At 48.1% G+C, this 26875-nt stretch overlaps 1 protein-coding gene across 1 annotated transcript in view; it reads right to left on the reverse strand.

Annotated features, from left to right (window-relative positions):
* Positions 1-2632: 2632 nt before the first annotated feature.
* Positions 2633-26875, reverse strand: part of MMP11 (matrix metallopeptidase 11) — a 32928-nt gene continuing 8685 nt past the window's right edge. Inside the window, exons 2-8 of the mRNA XM_084649289.1 lie at positions 20040-20290; positions 15509-15652; positions 14336-14469; positions 10083-10330; positions 8997-9210; positions 5108-5365; positions 2633-3333 (exon numbers count right to left, since the gene is read on the reverse strand). Coding sequence (XP_084505415.1) covers positions 3200-3333; positions 5108-5365; positions 8997-9210; positions 10083-10330; positions 14336-14469; positions 15509-15652; positions 20040-20290 — 1383 coding nt within the window. The 3' untranslated portion in view covers positions 2633-3199. The remainder of the gene's footprint in view (positions 3334-5107; positions 5366-8996; positions 9211-10082; positions 10331-14335; positions 14470-15508; positions 15653-20039; positions 20291-26875) is intronic.

A 26875-nucleotide genomic window follows, 5' to 3' on the forward strand; every position in this document is an offset into this window, starting at 1 on the left:
CCAGTCTTCCCAGCTCCCTGTGGAGCTCTATAGCCCAGACAGCACTACCTCGCATGCAGCTGTGTTCACCTTCTCCAGGTACACTGTTTCCTGCCGGGGGATATCTGCTTAGACTTTCACAGGATGCACAGATACCACCCTGGGTATGCCACATAGTAGGTGCAGATATGCAAACATGGCTATGTTGTGAAGAAACCTGTTACTTTAGCTGTTCCTTCAGGTACATTCAATGATAGCACCTCTTCTTTTCTGTAGGGGTTCCACAGAGCTCCAGCCTTGACACTTTTCTCCTTCTATACCCTTTCTCTGGGCAATCTCATTTGGTCACACAACTTCAACCACCATCTTTGCATAGATGACTCAGCTCTCCCTCTCTACTGCAGAGGTATCTCCCTCTGTCCAGTCCCATGTCACAGCCCCTCTCTCCAGAATGGACCCCTTACTCCATATCTTTCTTCAAAGTATTAATGGCAACACCATCTTCCCAGTCATACAAGTCAACCTGGGAGTCTTCCTCTACTCTCTCTCCCCCTCCACGCACACCCAAGCTATATCCATGTTATGCAACTGCTTCTTCCATAATGTTTGACCTTTTAATTCTATTCAGAAAGCCAAAAACTCAGTCAGCTTCTCAGCATTTCTCATCTTCACTCCTGTTGCTTTCTCTACAACTCCCTGACAACCACATAATCTTCTATAGTTCATTCAAAACACAGCTGTCCCAATTATTTTTGTTGCTTGTCAGTCTGACCCTATCACCTTCCTCTTTGAATTCCAATTCCCTTTATGTCACCACACCAAGTTCAAGAGTCTTATTCTCATCTTCAAGAGCCTTCACAACACTGCTCCCACCTTAATCTCAGCCTCTAGCTCTTCCTCTGTCATAATATCCACTTTAACCACTGGTTTATGAGCTTCTCAAAACACCTCCCCTCCTTTTATGCTACACACAAGGCACTAAATCTGTAAGGCTACTGACTCTCTTCTCAAGACCTGTTTTTACAATCAGTGACCAGTAGACTGAAGGGTAGATAAGGTTAACTAGTTATACTATTGATATTTTTAAACATTTATATTGCCATTGTACATGAACATTGTATGTATTCCAATGCATTCCCCACACCTTTCTTACATACTTGTCTTCTTAAATGGCAACCTCTTCAAGGTAGAGGCTATGCCTTTGTATAGCACTCACTTGCAAGCCATTAGCAACACACAGCCCTTCCTTTACAGCTTTTTGAGCCTTACCCACTTTCCCAAATCCAATGCTGCCCTCTTATACAAACTTTTCCCCCCAGCATGCCTTTCTGTGTCTGTCCCTTTAAATACTGCAGAGTCAAGCAGCTGTAGCCCTAAAGTAGCCATTTTGTAACTAGTTACTCCTTGCTGTGCTTCCTATACTTCCTGAGGGAAAATTATCTTTACTCTTTCTATAGTTTTCCTTTTCCTATTCTTGAGAAGGGAATGTTTCTTACAGCCCCAGTTTTGATCTAGACCTCTAAGTACCACTGTAATAGAAAAGTTCAATAATGATAGCATGACCCAAACTCATCTATACTTCTTGCAACTGGGTCTGGTGACCAGGTCACAAACAGATTACAAACAACACCCTTGTACTTACAGCATAGACAGTGCTCAAGATAAGGGTCTGTAGGTGGGATCGTTTTAAAATTGTGGTTGAAAACTATGTTAAAAGAAATTCAGACTAAACAGGGCATAGAAAAAAAATCACATTTATTAAAAAAGCATAGAAAAAAAATCATTTATTAAAAAAGCACAGTATATATATATATATATACACACACACACACAGTATATATAAAAAGGTTTTATACACATTGTACAAACATTTACATACTTACTTTGAAGAAGAATGGTTGTAAAAACAAACACTGAGAAGAAGTAAAAAACCTAGACCTGAAATTTGAATGAGGTAAAACTTTAATGCTTAGAGAGAACATGCAGCCCTAAGGATGATAAAGGCCACTGAGCCATCTCTCTATTTGCTGTGGGTAGGTTTAAATCCCACTTTGTCTCTAACTAGGTCTGAAGGAAAGCTGATAAATAGTAAGGATAACTGAGTAAGTTGCTACCCTTCCTTGACCTCCCTTTCTTGGGCAATCAGAAAGGGCCACCCTAGGTTTATTTTGCTAACCAGGATTGTTACAATACATAAAGTTTTGCTATGCAGCAAAAACCATGAGATGTGGAAGCAGATACATTTTTGCTCAGTTGGAGATATGGGAAAGGAGGTGAAAGATGGGAAGGTAGATGCGTGAGGAATAGATAAGAAAAAATGCATGACCCTCTTTTGTGTACTGATTTTCAGCAATAGGTAGAGGATAAAGAAGTGAAACAAGGCACAAACACTGGTTTTGAATTTGGATAGACTTAACCTAAAATTCTGGTAAAGTTGTAGACACCTGGCCAGTATTGTGGTGAGCTAGTGTCCTGTGAGATCCCAGAGTTAGTAACAATATATGGAGATATAGGGCAGTGTCCAGCACTGAAACCTAGCACCTTTAAAAAACCCAAACAGAATATTTTTACAAATCAATACAAAATTATTATGATTAATGACAATACAAAACAAAAACAGAAATATCAATAGACCTGGGACAAGATGCTGAAATGCAGGGGTCCAAACTCAACTTTATTACCATGGTGAAGCAGGCCCAGCAACCTGGGCACATGTCTTGAATCTGAATTTGGGAACAGTTAAAACTCCCCTTTCAATGCTAGGAAAGTGGCCCTCGGTGGAATCCATCCTCAACAGTGCTGATGTCAGGAACAACAATAGTGGCTGTGCTGTGGGCAATGTTAACACAGGGAATACCAGTGGGATCCATTTTCTAAGTGGATGGGGCTCAGATAACTTTGGAAGCATGACCCATTCCAGGCTGGCCTCTGGGATCTACGTGCTGGAAGTGTTAAAGTAGCCACTCAACAGCAATCAGGCTGCATCCTTATTTCCAACACCAAGCTGTGATTGGGGGCCCCTGGAATCTGAAAATGGGCTGCCACAAGCCACAGGTCTCCTCAAGCCATTGGTACAATCCATTGTGTCAGGTGATGGGCATAGCAAGAGGCCAGGAATGCATATGAGATTTCTCTCTCTGAGAACATGACATCTTTCAAAGTGACAGGTGGAGACATGGGGAGATGGGAGGGGATCTGGAGGACGCCAACACCCGTCTCTTCATCTGAAGAAATTGGAGGAGGGTGCACAGCTGAAGAAGTCATGGCTGATCTGGCGTGGGTAACCCTCTAGCACTTTCACCTGCACTGGGTCGAACTTCCAGTAAAGCCGGCCTCTCAAGAAATAGGCAAAACCTGTGGAGGAGACAGAGACAAGTGTCAAAGGAGACAGAGCAGATGTGATTTACGGGACTCTTCATTTTCTAGCATTGTTACTCCTTGTGTTTATGTCCCATAGTGGACTTCATGCTCAATTTGCCAGTGGGCAAAGGGGTGGCAAAGACCCACGATGAAGGATGGTTCACTAACGAGCAAAGAAGGATGAGGAGGAAGCTGGAGATGCTGCAAGGTTCATGTCCTCTCCACCCAGCTCTGTGACTCAGCAATTGGCCTCGTTGTGGAAAGGTCAGTGAGAGTAGAGGGGTCAGAATGAGGCCCTTTATCAGTACAGCAAGGACTTGATGGAATAGGTGTAGGCTATGGCTGAAAGGAGACTATTACTGCCAAGAGATTTCTTTGGGATTTATGTAATAGATTTTCATAGATTCCAAGGCCAGAAGGGACCATTGTGATCATCTAGTCTGACCTTCTGTATAACACAGGCCATAGAACTTCCCTAAATTCCTATAGGATATCTTTTAGAAAAACATCCAATCTTGATACAAAAATTGTCAGTGATGGAGAATCTACCACAGACCTTGGTAAATTATTCTAATGGTTAATTTTTCCCACCATTAAAAATTAATGCCTTATTACCAGTCTAAATTTGTCAAGCTTCCACTTTCAGCCACTGATTAGTGTTATATCTTTCTCTGCTAGGCTGAAGAACTCATTAAATATTTGTTCCCTGTGTAGGCTAATCAAGTCTCACGGCCTTCACTTTCTCTTTGTTAAGCTAAATCGATTAAGCTGCTTGAGTCTATCGCTATAAAGCAGGTTTTCTAATCCTTTAATCATTCTCGTGGCTCTTCTCTGAGCCCTCTCCAATTTATCAACACCCTTCTTGCTCTGTGGGCACCAGAACTGGACACAGTATTCCAGCAGCAGTCACATTGGTGCCAAATACAGAGGTAAAATAACCTCTCTACTCCTAGAGATTCCCCGGTTTATACATCCCAGGATGGCATTAGCTCTTTTGGCCACAGCATTACACTGGGAGCTCATGTTCAGCTGATTACTCACCATGACCCCTCAAACTTTCAGAGTCACTGCTTCCCAGGATAGAGTCCCCCAACCTGTAAGGATTGCCTACATTAATGCACAACATTTCTCAAGGGATCCCTTGGAAGGGGAGGGCATTAGGGTTGATACATCTGTTGTCAAGAGTTCTCGATGCATCACTGGATGATGAGGCCATGTGGTGTCACTGTGCCATTTTCAGCAAGGAGCCCTGTCTGGGGGAATGGTAGAAAGTTGTCTATATTCCCAGCACCATTATAAGCAGTGAAATGTTGTCTGTAGTTCTGTCACCTGTGCCTCGTTTTCTTCCTTGAGGGTGTAACAGGAGCAGGTTTCCTTGTGCCATTCTCCTATTAGTAGAGGTTTGGGGAGTTTCTCCATCTCTCCCCTTAAAAAAAAAAGCATCTGTAATGTCCTACATGTATTTCCTTTAAGGGGAGAAAGGTACTATTGGGGTTTTAGTTGTTTAATCACATGATCTTCTACAGAATGGATGATAAATACCTGTTACACACCCATTGCAAGCTTAACTGCATGATCTCTGTACAAATTGTTATATACATGTATTATTAGATTTTTCTTAAGGATGAAAATTTGCAGAAGTGCTTCACTATTAATAGTCCAGATTAAAATAAATGTCCAAATCCTGCTGATTCCCTTCGCACCTGAGATGCGAGAATAATCAAGAAAGCCCACACAAGAACAGGCCTCTATTCCCATCTGCACTCACCAAACTCATCCTGGAAAGCAGCATCAATCTCCTGGGGGATGCCACGCCAGTCGGCCATCCTGCGGGGGTAGATGGTCTCCACCTGGCGGGTGCTAGGGTTGAAGCGCCAGTAACTGCCTCCCTTGAAGAAGTAAATCTTGTTCGTCTCTGTCCCCCACATCAAAGCTGCCTGGACAGGAGAAGCAGATAGGCCCAGCTCCGAGATAGAAGCAGGGCCAGACACACGTCTCTCGCCATCATAAATCCAGTACTGAGAGCCTGATGATGGGGCAAAAGAATATAGAATGACAGGAGTGACCACAAGCTGTTTACTGTCTAATGACCGTATGGCGACCTGTGTGAAATGACCTGAAATCTCAGCCCAGTCCCAGGGGACAGGTGTCCATGACAAAAAAACCACTAGCACACCTGGCACCCTTGCTGATGACCATTGAGACGCCATGCATCAAATGGACAGGGGAGAACAAACTCTCCTCTCACCTCTAAGCAAGGCTGACGCCAGGGAGAAAGTCTGTCTTTGCTGTATCTGTTCCTTGAATGAATAGATGGCTTCATCTTCTAGGGCAGTCCGTGTAGCTTGTTACATGGTGCCCATCACTAGTGTGGGAGTGCCTCCGATAATGGGGACGTGTACATATACAGCCGATGAAGTGAGCTGTAGCTCACGAAAGCTGATGCTCAAATAAATTGGTTAGTCTCTAAGGTGCCACAAATCCTCCTTTTCTTTTTGCATATACAGCCGAGAGCGGGTTAGTTTTTTAAAGTAGTAGTTGTGAGTAGGCTGATACAAAAGAATGGGGTTTGAATTTTGCTCTGAATGCGCTGAGGGAGGTTCGAACCCTTTTACCACCATGACATCTATGAGTCTGTTTCGTTTTTAATCTAAAGGAAGACAACATGCGGGGAGGGGGTGTGTGGAAATCCGTGAAGCAACATTGGCAAGCATAATAACCCATCTCATCCACACCTTGCGTCTCTTTTATTCTCCCTGCCCAAGAGCCTGAGGCTACCATGTGGGGAGAGGGAAGAAGAAAAATGGGCCACCTTTGATGTGGGGGAGAGAATTAAGTGAGGGGTAAGGTCTTTGTGCATGGAGAGTCTGTGCATACTGAGGTGTCAGGGACATGCTCTTGAAGTCTAAGCCTTAAATAGAGAGAAAACTAGATAAGCAACTGCATGTGCAAAAATGTCTGTGCAATTATGCACCTACATTGTGCACACCAGCTACTGTTTTGGCACATACAAATGACAGACGTGTAACTGGTCATTTGCACGATCCATTAGGATAACTGAATATGCAACTGCTGTAATTGCACAAACTAATTTGCAGCTGCATGCACATTATTTGAAAATGCAGATCTACACCAAGCAGTATTGTAATGACTGAAATTAAACATCCATTTCTGTGGGACCACATATAACGAACGGGTGCTTCACGCTCCCGCCGCAGTGAGCTGTCCACGTGGGGGCATCGGTGATGTTGGTGCCTAAGCAAGCAAACAAAGCAGCCCTGTTAATGTCAAACTTCGCAAGAAAGAGAAACACAGGAAGGCCAAAAATTTTTTTTTGCTAATTGGAAAAAGACCAAATCAGTGGGGAAAAACCATTTTATGTTTATACTTATTGCAGTATTGTAAAGTGTGGAAAATGGAAATGACATTTAAAATTATGACAGGTCCTTGAGAGGGTTCTTTTAATTTGTTTATTTAACTACTGGATGTAGCTGGGAATCCTTCAGCAAAAAGTATTGCTTTCTTTTAAAAGCCTCTCTCTATTCCCATGTCACTCACTGAAAAACTATAGCTCCCTGGCACTGCCTGCGTTGTGGAAACACAAAACAATGTACCCCGTTCTGGCTATAACTACTGCTAAGAGAGGTTGTCTAGTTGATGGTGTTCAGGCTGTGGTGGAGGAAAGGAGGACCAACTGCAAGCTGTTCAGTGTAAGAACCATCTTCTACACTGTGTGTGTTCAGTGCCTCGCACAGCTGGGCCCCATTCTTGGCTGGCCCTTAGGCACTATTGTAATAAACATGATTAATAATACTTCCGTACGTATGTAACTAACATGGCTACCCCTCTGGTACTTGACATCCGTAAGTGTGCCTGTGTGTTTAAATGGGGGATCTGCATAAATGAGCAAGAAGTGGTCAAAATAAAATAAAGACCAAAATAATGTTTTGAGTTTAGATTAAAATTGCAATCTTCATGATTACTCCTAGACATTTAATGGTTTCTTTATGCAACACTCCATAGCACTGCTCTAGTTAAAATCCTGCCAGTTTTAGCAGGATGTAGGATAATTCTGGATGCTGAGCCATTTGATATGGTCTGTGTGATATACTGAGTAATGATGCAGAGACCACACACACACACACACACAAAACTGGGCAACAGTATCCTACCAGCTTCTGGATTTTCTCTACGTAATTTAGACTTGGAAAGAGAATTAAAGAAAACGGTGAGTGCTTATCTGGGTGAAACAGGGTAAACTATTATTCTTGGGTTCCAGAGATCCTCAGGAACAAATTTGGTGTCTACACGGTTTTTTAAAGTCACCGCATTTACCAGAGAATGCATATCTAGCTCCAGGCAGCGGCACTAGGAATGCCAGGGCTTTGTTCAATCTCTGGGCCAGGTCTTGCAACCACAGTCCCCACTGTAAGAGGGAATAAGGTGTGCAGATGTTCTGCCATGGCTGCAGGGACTCCAGGGATTCCAGGTAGAGTGAGAACTTTGAAAGTGCGCCATGCTCTCCCTTCTTGCGCCAACTTTCCTCTGATGGCTGGTGCAGAAGGTGGGTGGTAGGGCCATGGCCTTACTACCTTTAGTGTTTGTCAGACGCTTGTGTGCTGGAAGCACAATGACCATACCTGTGGCTTGCCCCTTACACGGTTGGGAGGGGGAGGGGAGAAATGCTCCTCTCCTTTCCCACACAGCCACACACACAGGCTCGCTGCAATCTAGTCCTAGGTGTGTAGATTCCTGGAACATTTGTGCTTGTTTGACAAATTGCACTGCACAATTTTGAGTCCTTGCACTCAAGTAAGTATTGTCCCATCATGCCCAGATGGATGCCAGGGCGTCACTGCGCCTGACTGAACTCCAGACTGCTGGGACAATGATGGAAGTCTCTGCAGGCGTGAGCCATCTTTGCCCCTGCTCAGAACTTACATTAAAGCACTCCTTGGCCAGACTAGAGAATTGGGGCCACTGGCTATAAAAAGTAATCCTGACCAAGCTAAGGTTTTTATATGATCTCACTTAGGCAGGTGCAAATCAGGAATAGCTCCATGGAAGTCAGTGGAGTTACACCAATGTAAAACCAGTCAATCCGGCCTCTGATTTCAATGTCCAAGCTGAATGAGATGCAGAAATAAACAAATACCCATAAATAGTGGGAAAATCAATTGGAACTCTTTCTGTTCAATACACTAGATTTGGGAAACTCTTTTGCCTCTAAGTAACCAAGGTGAGAATATTTGCCAGCTGGCCAATGCCACTTTAAGAAGAGCTGGCCTGTTCCTCTTCACCAATTTTCATCCCAAAAGGATAGGCGGTAAGCGTTACCTTCACTCCTCATCTGTGAGTGAGGCACATTTCCAGGCAGAGACTTGGAAGCAAAGTGCTCATGTTCCAAAGGAGGAAAGTTTGATATTTGGCTTTGTCTAAAATGAAAGTGAACCCCCCCTCCCCCCCCGACATCTGTTAAAATATTAAAACTAAGGAGAGAGGAAAACAAACAAAGGAATCCTTACATTAGGGGTGTGGGTTTTTGATGCTGCCAAGAACATTTTCATGCCCTGAAACCTACTGGGTTTTGTGTCCCGCACCCCACCACAGGAGTTTGTCCTTTCTAGCCCTCCAATCCCGTCTCTGTTCTCGCTTACCTTGGAAAAACCAGATATTTCCTAGGGAGTCCTCAAAGGCCGCGTCGACGGAGCTTGGAATTCCCTGCCAGTGGCGAGAGGCCAGGGCCGGGTAGCCAGCCTGCAGCTTCCCATTCCTGAGCCGCCATACGTAGTGTGACTTGAAAAAGAACAGCTCCCCCCGGATGGTGGAAACGGCGTCAAAATCCGTGTCACAGGCGTCAGGCTGCACAGACTGAGAATACCGTGTGCCAGTCAGGTGCTGAGCTCCGAGGGGCACCCTGCCCCCATGTCAAACTCAGGGGGTCACCTTGCCCCGGCCCGGTGCCTTGCCCGAGGAGGCTGTAGATAGTCACTGCAGATAATAGGGTCTTTCCCAACTAAAATTTAAATCCTCCCCATGCTTCACGGATCAAGACAAGTGCTTGAATCAAGAAGCCTGGGAGTGAGGAGGAACTTTGACTTACTGCATTGCCTGTCGGTTTGCCCCGGGGTGAACTGGGCTCTGTGCCTATAAACACACTGACTTGTTTATTAACGTGACAGGTAACCTGCCCTGGCTACAGCCAGGGGTTGCACGCGCAGGTGCTGGGCAAGCATCCCCACGCAGCTCTGCCAGTGTGTCTCAGTTCTGCTTGGTGCTACCCACCTCTGCAGACATTGATCATCTTTGCACAGTGCTTTGAGATCTACCAGTGAAAAGTGCTGTAGAAGAGCTAGATATTGTTACTATTGAAGTCCTCGGGGCCCCTACACAGCTCTGCCAACGCACTCCTGCCTTGACCTTCATTGCCCCTGCAAGGAAAATCTTTGACTCCTCTTCACCAGGAACTGCCAATCATGCTAACGTGTGCCAAGCTGGGAGGTGGAAGGGGGTTCAATTGCAATCAAACCCCTTTCACTTGTCATCTAACCCAGGCCTGGTGTAGCCAGCTCCCAGGGCAGTGGGATTCCCAAGGAATCCCCTATTCTCCTTCTTTTCTTTGCTGTGGTTTCCCTAGAGCCTCACCAGGGGGTGATTCTAGGAGAATAAAGTTGGGGTTGCCTTAGTACTAATGGGGGCACTTGGTAATAGTGGCTTTGACGCAAGCGTTGCTGGTCACTCACCCCCAAGTTGGTGATCTCATTTGTTTCGATGTCTGGCGGGTTTGGCTCTGCCTTCTGTGTCGGGGCTGGCACCGGATCGGTCTTTGGTTTCCCATAGAGGTACTGGATGCCTTGTTTGTCATCCTCACTCAGGCTCAGCGGGTAGCGGAAGATGTAGAAAGGAGACATCAGTGACTTGGAGACAGCAGTGTGCTGTAGGCCCAGGACGTGACCAAATTCATGAGCAGCCACTTGCAGTAGGTCAGTCCCTGCAAAGGGAAGAGGGTGCAGGTATTTTTCAGGGTGCTGAAAGACACCCAGGATGGGCAGGGCCCTCACTGTTCGTATGGTGGGATCACAAAAAGTTCAGTGCAAGAGGGAATCTGCTTTTCAGGGAGGTCGAGTTGAGTTGACCATAGTCCAAAGGGGTCTGTTGATTTGCCTCATGTCCTAGAGTGAGCGAGCGAGCATCTCAGCGGGTTGAATTCAGGACCCTCCTGATTCCCAGCTCTTTGCTGTAGTGCTAGATGCTGTGGCCTCTTTAAAGGAGGCAATCCCAGCAGCCGTGCAAAGTGGTGGGGGTAGGCTGGTTTTCCAGCCAGGGCTTTGGAACGGTGTGAGTTGGGTCACTGAGTGTCTTCACCTTTTCCTTAGCGCCTGTGCATATCAACAAGTTACAATTCTGCCTCCAGTGGGTTCTGCATATGTCACCAGCATAGGGGCCAATGGCCCCAGCTCCCAATAGAATCTTCCCCCTACTTTTGGGGGGAAGGTTCCGCCTTTGGCACATCTGTGGGAATCTGGCCCACAGGAAGCAGACACTAAGGTGGTGTCCAGTTAGATCAGCTTTGCAAAGGGGGAGCATCGTTCCTCGATTAGCAGCTAACATAGTGGGGTTCACAGCAAGACACCATCCTGTGGAACATCTGGTGTGATGCAGAACCATGCCACCAGGACCACCCTGAGAACAGCAGTGGTAAACAAATGGTGCCACACAGACAGCAGGGGGCGATCACATATTGCTTTTTGGTTTGTCGTGAGAACATGAAAGGCAAAATAAATAAACCATTTCTGATGTTTTATCCAGCCCTTCCCACCCAGACTCTAATAGATTTAAAGGAGGACATGCTTAGGCATAAACTATTTGAAAGCATCTTTAAAGGGAACATAAAGGGATTCAGGTATGTAGACTACACTTGGGAGATCTCCTTTAGCTCCCTGCTGATTGCTTTCAGGTTCTAAAGTTGTCGGAGAAAAAGACCTTAAAAGAACAAATTAAGCAACAAAGACTGTGAGGAAGAGTCCTAATGTTGTTTCCTAATGAGCCCAAATGCAATTAATTCTTCCCTGGTTTCAGTCAGAAATCTCCAAGGTGTAGCCCCATTAGAAAGAAGAGAGTCAGCTAACCAGGGTGGATAAAAATCACTGATTTAAAAAAAAAAAATTAAAAAATTAGATTTTTTTATTTAAATCGGATTTTTTTTATAAAATGCTTTTTGAGGAAAAATGCTATCTAAAGATAATTTTAATTAAGATACATTATAGCTCAAAGATCTCTCATCATGGAATAGGGATTGTAAATTCTAATTCTATAGTATGAGACAATATATTCATGTAATGTTTAAGAAAAGTTTTGTAAATGAGTTCTAATAGTTCATGGATTAGGGACCCAATCTTCTGGGGTTCCATAGGCGTCTGTATAGATTATTTAGGTAAATCTTTTCATCTACCCAATGGGACTCAGTGCTCAGTCTAGAAGATACCGTTAGAGAGGCTTAGTTTTGCAGTTCTCAAACTGTGGATTTGTGTCTCCAGAGGTAACATGCTTGTTAACAGCAAAAATGTTTTTAAATAAAATAAATAAACTATATAGAGGTGAGAAACAACAGACCTCAACTCTATTGTCCCTCTGCAAATTTGTGTACACAGAGTCAATCCCTTACCTCTCTTTAAAAGTGCAAAGTTTCAAAAAGTTCAATGAATAGAAGATTGTTGGGGGTGGAATAAATCTGGACAAGGAGAAGAAGTCTGGAGATAAATGTGAGAAGTGAGGGACATATCCTTTTTTGTTAAAATATTGTATGTTCGCTGTTGAAGAAAACAATCCAGAATACTTAACGTTGTTGTTTTAGTTAAATAAAACAATTTTAATGTCTGTCTGGTGATGTTCTCCTCCTAATACAGCCTGGCAAGAAAATCCTCCAAATATTAATGATTAGCCTGTTGAACTGGACATAGTTCACCTCCCAGTGACTTCTTAAATATCTGCTTCAATTACCTTTGGTAAATGAAATAACCAAACACTCATTCATTTTCTGATGTAGCTGTAAAACTAATCTGAAACGTTTTCCGAATAAATCCCTGTTTAAAAATGTATGGTGCGTACCTTCTAAAAACGAAGCCTGCGTCTATCTCTGAGTTGTGAAGAATATGCTTTAAGGTTATAGCAACCAACAAGAATGCACTTTTATGTAGAAAACCATGATTAAATTGAGTCTTCCTGACTAGCGATTTAAATCAAATCCACCCTGTAGTTAACTGAGCCGGTGTGTTTAGTGCACGGGCATGCTGCAGAATATTCCAGTGGGATGTGGTACGAACACCTGGGAAAGTTTGATAGAGAGGACAAGTAAACTTGGCTTTTATGCAAATGAGCGGCCCCCTGAAATGTGTCAAGTTTGCTCAGCACTGACACAATTGAAGTGATCACATCTAGGTCGGTTGAGCATCCGGGATTTCTACCTCAGTGATTTATTAAACACTGTCGAAAAATCCTGTTTAGATTGGCAAGCTCCTCACTCTCTGCTTTCCAGTATTGGCAGATCCACAGTGCTGTGCTCCAACTTTATGGGGAGCTGAACAACAGCGCATCCGACAAAAATCTTTGCATGGGAAAGGCCATAAAAGAGCATGGAGCCAGGAACTCCAGAGGGCTAATCCTGGTTCTGACAATGATATGCTGTGTGACCCTTGGGCAAGTCACTTATGCCTCTAGGAACTTTGGTTTCTTTGCCTGTAAAATGGGGATAAGGATATTTCCCTGCTTGAGAGAAGGCTTGCAAGGGTTAATTAATGTTTGCAAAGCTCTGGAGGATATTAAATTGGAAGAACATGCTAAGTGTGATTATCCCCAGTTATTACTGAAGCCACATATGAAAAAGAGAGAGTGAACGACGATGGAACTTGGCCTGGTCAGTTTCAGCAGGTTTTCAAGCTCTCCTCCAATACAGGATTAATGAAGAGGAATATATTACGAAATATTTCAAATGGCTTATCTAACTTCTGAGAGAGTGGTGAAAATTGATTGCAGATGTTCCCAGAGTCTCCCATTGCAAGACTGGTGGGAAGTACCTCAGATATTTCAAAAGTTACTGGTGTTTATTTATTATCCAGTGTTGGAGTGTGCTTGATGCTCTACAGACAAAAAGACAGTCCCTGGCCCCAGGGAGTTTATAAACTGTCAGTAAAAGTCAATGGGGAAACTGCTATGTACTTCAGTGGGTGCAGGACTGGGCGCTAAACACTGACCCACACAAGGCAAGCTGTACAGAGAGACCCTGAAGGGAAGGTGTTAGCTTAGTTGTTTTTTTCCCCCCTCTCTTCTCCCTGTAGATCATGTTGGGGTGGAGGAGGGGGATAGATGGGAGTTGTTATCTGTGCATCTTGCAGAAGAACTGAGGCCTTAGGCAGTGATCCTATTAGATCTCAAGATACCATATGTATCTTGTGAGATGTTATGGCATTAATTCCTGAACACCACAGTGATACCAGCCTGGCTTTATTATTAGGAAAATTGTTTTTACTTGATCTGGAAATCAAGTTGCTCCCTCATATTGACCATGAGATGTTGGGGGGGTGTCAGCGTGTTCCCAAGCCAAAGTGAGAGATTGGGAGCCTGTGTTGTTTCCCTTTAGAGACTTTCAAGAAGAAAAGTTTTGGAAACAGATGGTGGACAATGGGGACTGGGACTGAGACCTGCCAATTATACAGGACTTTGGCAGAAAAACACTCCACCCCAGTGTCTGGGGCTTAGTTTCCCTTCATCTCTCCCCTGTTTTATTTTCTAGTGGTGGCTCTTTGAGTGACCTGGTCTTAGAACCCCACTTAACTGTGATTGGAAAGAGACAAGGACACAGACCATGTGAAGTGCCCTGCCCTGGTGTGCGGACAAGCCTGTTCAGGCCTCTTCTCTCTAAATTAAACGCTTTTTACATTTATCAGTGGCCTCCCGCTCCCCAAACACACCCATGCCTCCATCTGAATCCACAACAGACCTAAGTTGTTCCCAATGGTCCAGGTCTCGTCGTAGTCAAAATGGACATCTCCCTCACGGTGGGTCTTGGGGAAGAATGCATGCGCCAGGATGCCTCCAGGCCCGTCAAAGGGCAGGTTATCGCCATGCCAGTACCTGGAGGGCAAGCACATGGTAGTTCAGTGAAACCGTACTTGGCAGCCAGGGTAAGCCTTGAGAACAGCACCACAAGCCTATTTGTATCATTCAACTTCGAGCCGTCCCTCGTGTCCCTGCAAACCTCGTTCTAAGTAGGGAGGCCGAACCTTCACACAAGCCCAGTGCCTTCACACCAGGCCACAGACGCTATTAGCTTCTTATCGGTGTTTGTTCCTTCCCCTGTTCAGCTTTCATCAAGCCTGTAAAATTCAGGCTAAGGCTGATCAAGCTACTATCATAAAGGCAGCAGAACTGAATTGTGTGGAACACATGGACACTTCCTGGGCCAAATCCTCAAGTCCTCACTCAAGCCAAACTCCTGTGAACTGAGGAAGCCCTGGAGAGAGGTGAACAGTGCAGAGAAGTGGAGACAAACACACGGAATACAGCCCACATCCTCCTCCCTTGGATGGGATCCACAATCCCTTTTATTAGCTTTGTGCAAACATTCGTTGGAGTGAAGTTTTGCTCCTGCAAATATTTTGCAGAAAGTAAAGTGCAGGCCTGGAGTCAAGATTCATTTAACCAAGAAGCTAAATTTGTTTTGGGGCAAAAGGTCAGGTCATTCAATCCGGGGAGAGACTGAAGAGCTGGAAGCAGCCAAAACAAACACTTGGTCAAAGATCCCTGGCTGACAAGTGGTAGCATAAATTAATTGGCGAACAATTTTCAATAATAAACCAATTAGTAAAATAAATGATTCTTTGTTGTATGGTGGCACCCGATCAGGGCCCCAGTGCGCTAGGTACTGTACATGCACATAACAAAACAATAGCCCTTGCCCAGGCAGCCTCCTACGACTATTTATTTCTACTAAATAAGAAAACCGAAGTTTGGAAACAGAACATGGGACTAACTTCAGCGAATAAACAATCTGCTGCCAACAGTTGGACCAGCTCCAGTGGGGGCGGTGGGATCTGTCCTTTTCACACCAAGCCCAGTGGGGGAAGAGGGGCGTTTGCTTTTGGATTAGAATGGCTTCCCCTTCCAGGCTTACCTTGTGAAATCAATAACAATGTCAGCTCGGCCCTCGTGCACTTCGGTGAAGGTTAGTGGTGTCACGTCACTCCAGACTTTCAACGCTTCCGCAATGGTCCGTCTCACTTTCGTGTTCACAAGTTGCCATGGGAATCTTATAATTCTAAGAAGCAGTATTTAGAGGTAGGAGATCACTGCCCATCATAAGAACATAACAATGGCCATATTGGGTCAGACCAATGGTCCCCCTAGCCCAGTAGTTTGTCTTCCAACAGTAGCCGGTTTGGCCAGATGCTTCAGAGGGAGTGAACAGAACAGGGCAATTTATCAAGTGATCCATCCCCTGTTGTCCAATCCCAGCTTCTAGCAGTCAGAGGTTTAGGGACACCCAGAGCATGGGGTTGCATCCCTGACCATCTTGGCTAATAGCTATTCATGGACCCAACCTCCATGAACTTATCTAATTCTTTTTTGAACCCAGTTATCCTTTTGGCCTTCACAACATCCCTTGGCAACGAGTTCCACAGGTTGTCTCTGTGTTGTGTGAAGAAGTACTTCTTTATATTTGTTTTAAACCTGCTGCCTACTAATTTCATTGCATGACCCCTAAGTTGTCTGTTATGTGAAGGGGTCAATAGCACTTCCTCATTCACATTCTCCACACCAGTCATGATTTTATAGACCTCTTTCATATCCCCCCTTAGTTGTCTCTTTTCCAAGCTGAACAGTTCCAGTGTGCTTAATCTCTCCTCATACGGAAGCCGTTCCATACCCCTAATAATTTTTCTTTCCCTTCTCTGTACCTTTTCCAATTCTAATATATCTTTCTTGAGATGGGGCAACCAGAACTGCATGCAGTATTCAAGGTGCGGGCGTACCATGGATTTAGACAGTGGCATTATATTTTCCATCTTATTATCGGTTCCTTTCCTAATGGTTCCTAGCATTCTATTCGCTTTTCTGACTGCCACTGCACACTGACCGGATGTTTTCCAAGAACTATCATCCCAACATCACACAATGGTCAGCGTCAGACTGGCACTGGTATGAGCAGCGTCATCACGGGCATTAGCAGCAGCAGGGAGTGCCATCTATCGTAAAAAGGGATGCTACCCTCTTCTGTGAGCATCAGAACACCTCAGCCAACATAATCACTATCGGAGCAAGCCCCACACCAGCGTAATGAGTCTGGATCTCACCAGCAAATCAGGGTCAGTGTGAACCGCAATGCATTAGTTGTCACCACAACCAGCATTAGAATGGCCATTAATGTAAATGCCACCATGTCCATCATCATTACAATCCGCACTAATGAGTCATTGAACTTTTGTCATCATTACACTGGCTGCAAATCACAATTTCATAAGACAACAGGGAATGTCCTTACCACAAATCCCACCATCAGCTTTCCATTTTACCAACAATCTGCCACGCAACATTGGTTCGCTGGGGCCATGTAAACACAGTAACAGACCTGGGCTTTGCCACAAGAAGAGGACACTCTAGCTCAGACAGTCTGTATAGCTCAGGTCCTAGCATACAAGATACCAGGCTGAGGCTGAGGTGGCGCAAGGAATCCTGCAGAGGTGGTTTTGGAACAGCTTTGTAGACATGTATTTTTTAGGAGGGCTTTGGAGGAGGAGAGGGAAGCTGTTTGGTGCATGTGCTGGAGTGAAATGCTGCAACAGTACCTAGGAGGGGGTATAATCCCTCCAGTCTACCCCCACCCATAACTCTGTTTGGATGGTGTGATTTGATTCTCTCTAATCTCTGCTGCAAAGGCATTTTATTCCCATGAGGTTGGTGCTTGTTGATGTCAGCTGGTCCCCTCCACTCCCCACTGAAGCGACCATCCTGATCCCTAAGGGATTGAACCTGCGACCCTTTCGTTATCCCAGTGAACAGCACATTCACGAGCAGCCCTATTAACGCCAATGGGGGGAGGGTTGCTCATGAGTCACTGCTCTGCAGTATAAGTAAGGCTCCCGGAATCAGACGCTAACTCAGCATCCCTGCTGTAAACAGTGACAGGATTGTCATTCTAGTGGAGAGCAAAGTTCAGGGAGGAGGTAGTACACTAAACATTTCTAAATTACGACTTCCTCCAGCCAGTTCACGCATGCCTTGAAGGCTTGGGTACAAGTCAGGGAACATTTGCCAATGACCTTTGACTCCTCAAAGCCTAGGAAGGGGTCCCAGCCAACTCATCCTACCAACATTCAGTCTGGCCATCAGCACAACCACTGCCATCAATGTTACAATGTACTCATCACCACAATAATCACCGATAAAGTCTCCAGCAGCACCGTCGGCATTAACGCCACTGGTCCCCTAAACACCTGGAAATCCCCGGACTCCCCATTAACTTGCACTCCCCGCTCCTGACCGTAGCGCGATGACACTGCGGTTAGAATGGCTACAAGTCATGCAGCACCACCACTCCCACCGGAGAGGTTACCCTGGCCTCCATGTTGCATTTAAACCTGCTCGGTGTCGGAGTCACGTCTGGCCGAGAACAATCGGCGAATGAGATGTCCTCCATCTAAAACCAGCGTAACGGCGTGAGAGACAGAACAAACTGCCCCTGTATGGAAGAGAACCTGCAGGACAGTAGCTATGGGTCTGAGGTGAGTAGCTTTGCTGTTAAGGACATTCTGCTTCTCCTTTCCTGGCTAAGGCACCCCTCATTTATGCCAAACGCCACCCTCCCCGCCAGTCCTCCCACAGATCCCTTCTGAACGGCAGTAGGCCCTGCTGGAACAAGGAGCTACAGCTTACACCTCCATGCACCGCCTGGGGTGAATCAAGCCCACATCCAGATGTGCTCAGCTATGAAAGGAGGAACAAAAGAATTGCCATACCGGATCCAGACCAATGTCCACCCAGCTCAGCGTACTGGCTCCAACAATAACCAGCACCTGATGTGTCAGAGGAAAGTGCAAGAAAAACCCCACAGGAGGCAGTTGCCCCGCAGGGAAAGTGTCCTCCTCAGCCCTAGCAGTTAAAGATCACCCCAAAGCTTTGCTTTATTTTTTAATATGTACTATTAGAATTCTACCTGCTCCTGTTGCCCATAGAAACATCTAACCCTTCTCTGAATCCTGCTAAGTTCTTGGCCTCAACAACATCATGTGGCAATGAGTTCCACAGTCTGATTGTGCACTGATTGCAAGTTTTGAATTTGCCACCTTTCAGTTTCATCAGCTGTTCCCTGGCTCTTGTAGTGAGGGGAGAACTGGATGGGAGCAGAGGGAAGACATATTTCTGGAAATGATGCCAGCTCCCGGGAAACGGGAGAAGAGGGAGAACTCTGGTATAGGTGCACACTCTTCGTGCACACCTCTAGTGTGGTGAGGCGCTCAGATACCAGTCTAAATAGATTCCTAGACACACCTTTGCCAGCATATCTCTGAGCTAGGGTATGGACATACCTACCCTGTGTGCTCATGTATACATGGGAGTTCTCAAAGCTATGGAAAAAGCTTTCAGCTCCTAGCATCTGGCTCATGCTGAAGGGAAATGCTGTTTCACTAACTGGTGCATGAGCCCCTCATATCCCACATCCCTGTAACGCTGCCTTTGGATAGTGTGATGTTTTTAATCTCTGATGCAGCAGGATTTTAGTTCCCCGGCACAATGTTGGTGCTTGTTCATATCAGCAAAGTTTTTTTCCTCTGATGCCAGGGTTAAGAGGAAGCCTTTCCACTACCCTGATAGTCTCGGGAGGCTATTGGCATAGCAGCATCCCCTGTGCTCAGTTAAGGTCATTTAAATGCATACCCGGTGAAGATATTTCTCTGGGCCTTATCAAGATGCACAGGAGCAAGTTCTCCTTTCCACATGTGCCTCTTACTCCCTTAGGCTAACAGCAATTGCAGAAGTGCACTGAGGAGAGAATATGGAGTGTGATCAGCCAGCAGAACCCTGGCCCTTAACCACACTCAGCAAACTCCTATCAGAGAGCATGTGGTGTGATTTCGGGGACACTGAGGCCATGTTTGTAAGCACTTCACTAAATGACGACTAGAACGGACTATTTAAAATAAACGCGGAGGGAAGCCTCGGGGAGGGAGGGTGTTGTGTGAGTATGTGGGACTGGTGCCTGGTGGGGTGTGCGGAGAGAAGGGCCGGGGTGTTTGTAAGTCTGAGCCAGTGGGTGTATACGTGAGCGTGGGTGTGTTAATGAGTGTGTGGTTGTGTGTGTGAGGGAAGGAGCGTGTGTGACTGTGGGGGCGCACACGGGTGCTCGGAGCTGGTGGGTGCGTGAATAGCGTGGGGGTGGTGGGGTGAGTGGCTGACGGTGTGAAGGCCGTCACGTCTATGGTGAGCACGTGGGTGAGACAGCTTGGGCCTAACTGGTCTGTGTGATATATACCCTTGTCACCCCAGCATCCTGCACCCTGTTTCTTGAACAAGTTCCCCAGCTTGGACAGCCCCGTAATAGGCGAGGCTCAGTGAACGAAAGCACCGAACGGAAACTCTCTTTTAGGAAGGAGATCCTGACCGGGACTCGCTCCCTGCTTGTGACTTTGGTTCTGCGCCTGTCTTACTTGTAGGTGAGGTCCGTCTTCTCCCAGCGTCCTCCCGACAGGACGAACCGCTTCTGCCGGTTCCGCCCATTCTGGCCGTCTGGCAGGGTGGGTAGGTCTGGCACGCCGCAGCGAGGTGGGTTCCAGCTTGCTGCCGGCCTGTCTGTGCCCCTGGAGAAGCCCTTGATGGGGACTCCAGTCTCCATGGTATTAACCGAGGAGGAAATCCAGGGGTTCTGCTCCTTCCAGGCATGGTGTTTCCGAGCCCCATCCTAGGCAAAAGGCAGACAGAGCTGTGACTTGTGCGGATGGCAGGAGAAAGCATGGCATATAGACAGCTACACAAACCTGTCCTCTAGCCTATGCCACAGCAACCCTGCCGCAGTGTCTTCCAGCTGCATTCCAGCCATTACACCGGCTCCCCCCAAACACTCTTTCAGGTGAGAAGCCTCCTTACTTCCCACCATTCTGTGCAGCAAACCCACCCCGGTCTTTGTGCTCTCCCTCCACTGGGCTCTGCTGCTCTCCAGGCCGGGGCGCACCTGCTGCAACCTCAGTAAGCCACAGCAGCTCCTGGTCTGTGTTCCCTTGGCAGCCGGTCAGCAGGAAAGGCTTTGGGCAGGAACCCAGACCCTCAGAGAAAGAAGGGAATTGCTAGGCAGTAAATTCCCCCAGCCGCATCTTTTTCCCAGTTGGCTGCTCATTGGCGTTAACCCCAAGCACACCGTGCTCGGGCAATGGTTTAATTATGCACCTCACTCTCCCTTGCACTTGGGACAGAAGCATCTTCGAGTCCGGGTGCTGTGCTGGGGGGGTGCAGAAACCTCTGCTTTGCCTGTGGAAAGCAAGAGGCTGGCAGAAGAACACGTGGATTCAGAGGGAGAATGGGGGGCCCGCACAGGTCTCTCCTATCCCCCTTGTTCCCCCTTCATCATTTTCCTATCGTTTCTAGCATCTGCCCCTATCTGCGGAACAGGACCCCTGGCAGTCCCTGCTCAGTGCGCGAGCATTCGCTGTGTGATCCCTGACCGTGGTGACTGTAATGAAGTGCCCCCAACCTGTGTCCTATGGCAGGAGTTCTCATCCCCCTGGGTTCACAAGAGGCGTCAAGACCACCCTGCCCATCCCATATTGCTAAATGGGAGGGAGACGGTCCCAACTAGATGGGAGGGGAGCGCCAGGAGTGGGGTGGGTCCTGGCATGGGAAAGGTCATGAACTACTCTTATGCGGTGATTGACACTTAACCTTTCATATGGCGCTTTTCATCATACGGCTAGTCCCACCGATTAAGCCAGCCGTCTCCCCGGAGAGCTAAGTCAGGACTGCAGTTCTCCCTTTCACAGGAGGGTCAGCTGGGGTGCAGAGAGGACAGTGCCAACATTCTCAAACTTGGCTGCCTAAAAGTAAGCAACCCAAACCCACAGGGCCACCGGTGGGAATTACACAGCGCTCAGCCTGCGTAATTCGGCTGCTCAAACGTGGACGCAGTTGCTTCATTTTAGGCATCCACATTTGAAAATGCTGGTCCAAGTGACACGGCAGAGGGAGTCCGTGGAGGCTCAGGCTATTCCGCCGCCCTGCTCCTCCAGCCACTGCACACCCTGCTTGGTCCCTGGCAGCCCAGCTGGGCTAGGCAGTGGCTAATAAGTTATAGCTGGCCTAGTTCCAGTAGGTTACAAAGCCCACTGGTGTCACAGGAGCATACAGCAAACTCCTTCACGGCTGCTGATGCTTGGATTCTTCCCTCCAGGGGCAGTGACCGGGTAAGAGAGATATCCCTTGGCCACATTAGAAGCAAGACAGACGGGGTAAGACGCTGAGGGGAGGGAAGCTCCCTTTATCCTGAAGGAATCGGGGTCATTGGAGCCGCCAGGCTCGACTCATTTGTTTCCTTTAGTTCTCTAGTTCCCTGTGACTTAAATGGGACCTCGCTGTGCTGACAGACTCGCACAGCCCGGTCTCGCAGGTGCCAGCAGACAGGCCACCCCCTGCATCACCCAGCCAGGGACCTTACGGTCAGCGGGACGCGGCGCTGGCTGGTTTTCTACGGATGGAGCTGCAGTTTAATCCCACAAATTGCCATCTCTGTTCCAGCACAATAGTTCCATTCATGTGGGCTGTAATGAAGTGTGAAGCCCTTGGCATTAATTCCGCTATCATGGCTAACATCTAGATCACAGCACAGTGCCCTCTGGTCCGGACAGGCTGCAGGGACTGACACAGGAACTTGGCAGGTCACGTGAAGGCACATGGTAGTCTCGCCACTCATTGCTAGCATTACTCCGCCAGCCCGTCCTGCCCTGTCGCAGCCAGCCAGACGCTCCTCTAGCTCGGTGGCGATCACCTCCTGCTGTCCTTGTCTGAGAAACTCAGGTCTCATAATGAGCTAATCAATCTTACATCCCAAAGCGCTTTGCACGCTATAGCAATCGCCCCAGCTCCGGGAGGCGGCAGGTCAGCTGCTGAACAGCACCCAGGAACACTACACACGGCCCTTAAGCCCAGGCCACCAAGAACAAGTCGATGGTTTCTGACAAAGAGGAGGCGGGGGACGCAGGTGCGGCCTGTCCTGATCTGTCCCCTGGGCACTCCTCTCACACCAGCGGCTCACAAGAGCAGAGCCTTACCGAATAAGAGGTTCCCAGACTTTTACAGCAAGGCTGGTAACAAGATGAGCTGTCAGAGTATCGCTGTGCTGCTCACCTGGGATGCACACTAAGGACTCTGCGGCTGAGTCCAAGACAGCCCCCGACTGATGGGGCTCTCTCTTTGTCAGGCACCGTGCAGGCTGCACCAGATAAAGGGTGCTCACCTCAGACGCCGGGGCAGGACCTGCTACGCAGCAAGGACAGCTAGAGATGGAGGTGTCTCGATTCCACAGGCCCAGAAGGGACCCTGCAAGGAGCGTCCACGGGACTGGGGCAAAGGACAAGTGCAAGGGGGGAGCCAGTGGATTGCACAACAGAAATGAGCCCCAGTGGTGAGTGGCCTCTGGCCTCAGGGCCCCTCGTGACTGGAGGACATGTGCAGTCATGGGCTGGTTAGATTAAAGAGGGACCTGCAAAAGAGTTTTACCCATCTGCGTTTGTGCCCTTCTGACATACAGAGAAGGCCTGGAATTTTTCCCACCTGCTTGGTTTTTTTGTTTTTTAACCTTAGACGTATTAGGACCATCCCCCATGGTTTGCCCTTGCTTTGCTGGAGGAGCTGGTGGGTCTCTCGATGGCAGGATCTTGTTAGCTCCACTTTTGCAAGTGCTGGTGGACATGGGTGGTGGATGGAGCCCCCCTTCAGGGAGGCTAGCCCACCCTCCACCCCACCCCTTCCTCCCAAGGACCCCCCGAGAAATCCTGCCCCGCCTGCCCCGTGACTGGAGGACCCCCAGACCAGCTGGGACCCTGAGCTCCCTCTCCCCCTCCCCAAGGCCAAAGGAGCCCCCAGCCATGCTGCGGCTCCCCTCCTAAGGCCCCAAGCTGCTCCGCGAGCTCTTCCAAAGATCCTGAGCTTTTTATATACGCCATGCAGATTCTGGGGTGGCTGAGGAGGCGGTATGTGTTATTTAGCTTCCTGGATTCATCAGTAATCCCTCTGGAGTCCAGGGAGATCATTCATGAGCCCAGGAAGCTGAGTAGCAGATACCACCTCCCCAGCCTCCCCGGATCCTGCCTGGGGCATAACAATAAGCAAAAACTTCCCTGCAAACCCCGCAACCAGCGGCCACGGCAGGCTCAGCCTGCCCTGGCCTATTATACCTGCCGCCTATGCTGGTGGAGGCCATCATCCTGCCCTGAGCTGTGTGGGGATAGAAACACTTGAGCCCTGTCGACATTATCGGCCAGATGCACACTGGTGCCGGTCCAAAGACCGAGAGGAGGCAGTTTGTCTCTCCCCTATTCCGGGGCTGATTTGGCTAACTTGTGCCCTGTTGCAATGGGCCACTGCAGCTATCCAGAGCCACTGGACCTCTGGGCTTGCCCCCAACCTTGCCCCAGCCCTCCCGGCTCTGACCCCACCCCGACCTGCCCCCTGTGCACCTCTTCCAGGCCTCAGAGCACCCTGCACTGCTGAGCGAGGGAGGCCCGAAGAGCAGCACGGAGCTGACAGAGTTGGCTCTGCACATGGTATCTGGGCCCCTGGTGCAGGGTGGCTCCCTATGCACTGGCATAGAAGGGGTAGAGAATTCACTGCCACAGCCAATCTGCCCCATTGCTGGAGCTGCCCACGTGTTAGCACAACCATCGGAAATTCCCTGGAAACCACCGGCGTTAGCCACAGCCAGACACGCAAAGCTGCCCAGGGGCTGGCCGAGAGGCTGATGCCATTTGCCACGGAATTCTCTGGAGACTTTTCTAGCCAGAGATAAGAACCTACTTGGCTGGACTCATCGCTCTGGTCACCCTGGCCTGGAGCCTCTCCAGGGGAGAGAGGTGGCTCAGGAAACATGTCCTGCTTGTCGATGTTGGATTCCACCCCCTACTGCACTGAAGCCATGTGCCGGGCAGTATGGGCTCAGCTGGGCTCGCTTTGTGCACTGGAGCAGGGATGGGGTAGAAGACCCGACTGTCGGCTTTGATGTCACCCTGTCTCCTCTTCTGTAAACCATGATCGCTCCTCCTGACCTGCAGCTCCATTAGGAGTGAGTGCTGGGGCTGGAATGCTGCTGCCAAAGCCTCTCTTGGCGGCTTCACTTTCCCGAAGAAAAGCATTAACTACTTAGTTGTGTCGGTGCCTTCCCTCCCCCTCCCTGATCTGGAGGGGAGATAAAATTCCAATGGGCCAAAAGGAAAGAGAGGCCATCACAGCTGAGGAGCCAAAAGCTGCTCCTGGAGCCTGTGAAGGTGGAGCCTGGGGCCATGGAAATCAGTCTGGGGAAGGGAGGACCGTGCATCACTCTCGAGCAATGTCTGCCAGCGAGCCTTACGATCCTCCCTCCTGTGGGGCTGCTGGCTGGATTGTGAGACCCTTAGTCATGTCTGGGGGAGTGCCTTACTCCGCTAATGGTCCTGCTGACTGCCCATGGGATAGGTTGCTTCTCACTATCAGGGTGGCCCCAGGAGTCTGTCCTGCTCAGGACATGGAGGGAGGATTTATGCAGCTAATTCTCATTGGCTTTTATAGGACTTTCCAAACCCTCCCACAGAGCACAGACAAGAGCCTGCTAAGAAGGGGATATTCACTGCCTGGGGTTTGTGAACTGATGTTTCCCAGCCAAGGGAACAAGACAAAGGATTTGCAATATGGAGTTTGAGTGACTATCCAGCTGTCTATCCCATACTGACGAAAGCCCCGAGTAAAAGCCCTGGGGACACTAATGAGCCAAGGTCTCTCCCTTCCGTAGGTATTTCTCCCTCCTGGGGCAGGCTGGAATGATACACACACAGGGCTAAGCAGCACATTGGGAGGGCGGCCTCTGAAAAATGAGCAGATTCCCAGCAGGCAGTTGGTTGACTGTGAAACTCCAGCCCGGAATGAGAGGGGGAAAGGTCTGATCCCAGGGGACAGCAGACAGCCCCGCAAGGAACAGACTAGACTGCCTGCTCCGTTCTCCCAGGCTTTGCACGGACATCACCCCGGGCACACTGCAGAACATGACAGACATCACATGAGGCCACGTGGGAAACAGCCAGCCTTCCCTGGTCAGTGTCCCATCCACATTCACGAGCTGCAATGGACCCTTAACCTCTCCAGCTAGGGGCAGGGCAATTGTCCCGGAGCTGGCTCCTGCGTGTAGAGCTCACAGCGTTCTGCGTGTGGAGGTCAAATGCCATGCTTGGCAGGAGGCTGCAAACAGGGCAGCCCAGCCACAGAGACCCAGGAGCAGCAGCAAAGCAGGACATTTTCGGTCAACAAAAAACTTGACAACAATGAGGCTGCTGGTGTGCAAAGCCCACTGCCCGTCCTGCTGACCAACACCCTCTCATTGGTTCCTTGCGGTCTTCCACTGGGCTCTGTCTTCTACTTAGACTGCCCTCATTGGGGCAGCGTTCATTGCTTTGTTCTGGGTTTGTACAGTGCCTTGCACAATGGACCCCAGGTGCCACCACAACACAGATAACACATTGACATTCTTGTTCCCAGCCAGCTGAGAAGGGCTAACTATACTGCAATCCTGGCTTAGATCCGTTTAATATTGGATACGACTCCTACTGGGGGGCTATAACCTGCCCTGCAGGGGAACAGGCTCAGCTGGTTTCTCTCCCTCCCCTCCATCACTTACATTTGTGATCCCACCTTCAAGGTGGAAAACCCAGTGATTTGCCTTCATCCAAGGAACCTGAGAGCTCTCCTACTGCCCAGCCTCCATACTGGCCTTTTTTGACATACTTCACTTCCTGGCATGGACTACCCTGACAATTAGGAAGCTTTTCCTAATTTCTAACCTAAATCTTGCTGCAATTTAAGTCCATTGCTTCGTGTCCTGTCCTCAGTGGTTAAGGAGAACAATTAATCTCCCTCCTCTTGATAACAACCTTTTACATACTTGAAGATGTTATCATGTCCCCTCTCAGTCTTCTCTTCTCCAGACTAAACAAACCCAATTTTTTTAATCTTCCCTCACAGGTCCTGGTTTCTAGACCTTTAATCATTTTTGTTGCTCTCCTCTGGACTTTCTCCACATCTTTCCTGAAGTGCAGCACTCGGAACTGGACACAATATCCCACAATATCCCGAGCAGATTGGAAGAATTACTTCATGTCCTGCTTACCCTACTTCTGCAAATACATCCCAGAACGATGTTCGCTTTTTTTTTGCGACAGTGTTACATTGTTGACTCCTGTTTAGTCTGTGATCCCCTATAACCCCCACATCTTTCTGTAGTACTCCTTCTTCAGCAGTGGTGTTGTAGCCATGGTTG

Source organism: Lepidochelys olivacea, assembly GCF_965140295.1.
Source record: "Lepidochelys olivacea isolate rLepOli2 genome assembly, chromosome: 15".
NCBI classification, from domain to species: Eukaryota; Metazoa; Chordata; order Testudines; family Cheloniidae; genus Lepidochelys; species Lepidochelys olivacea.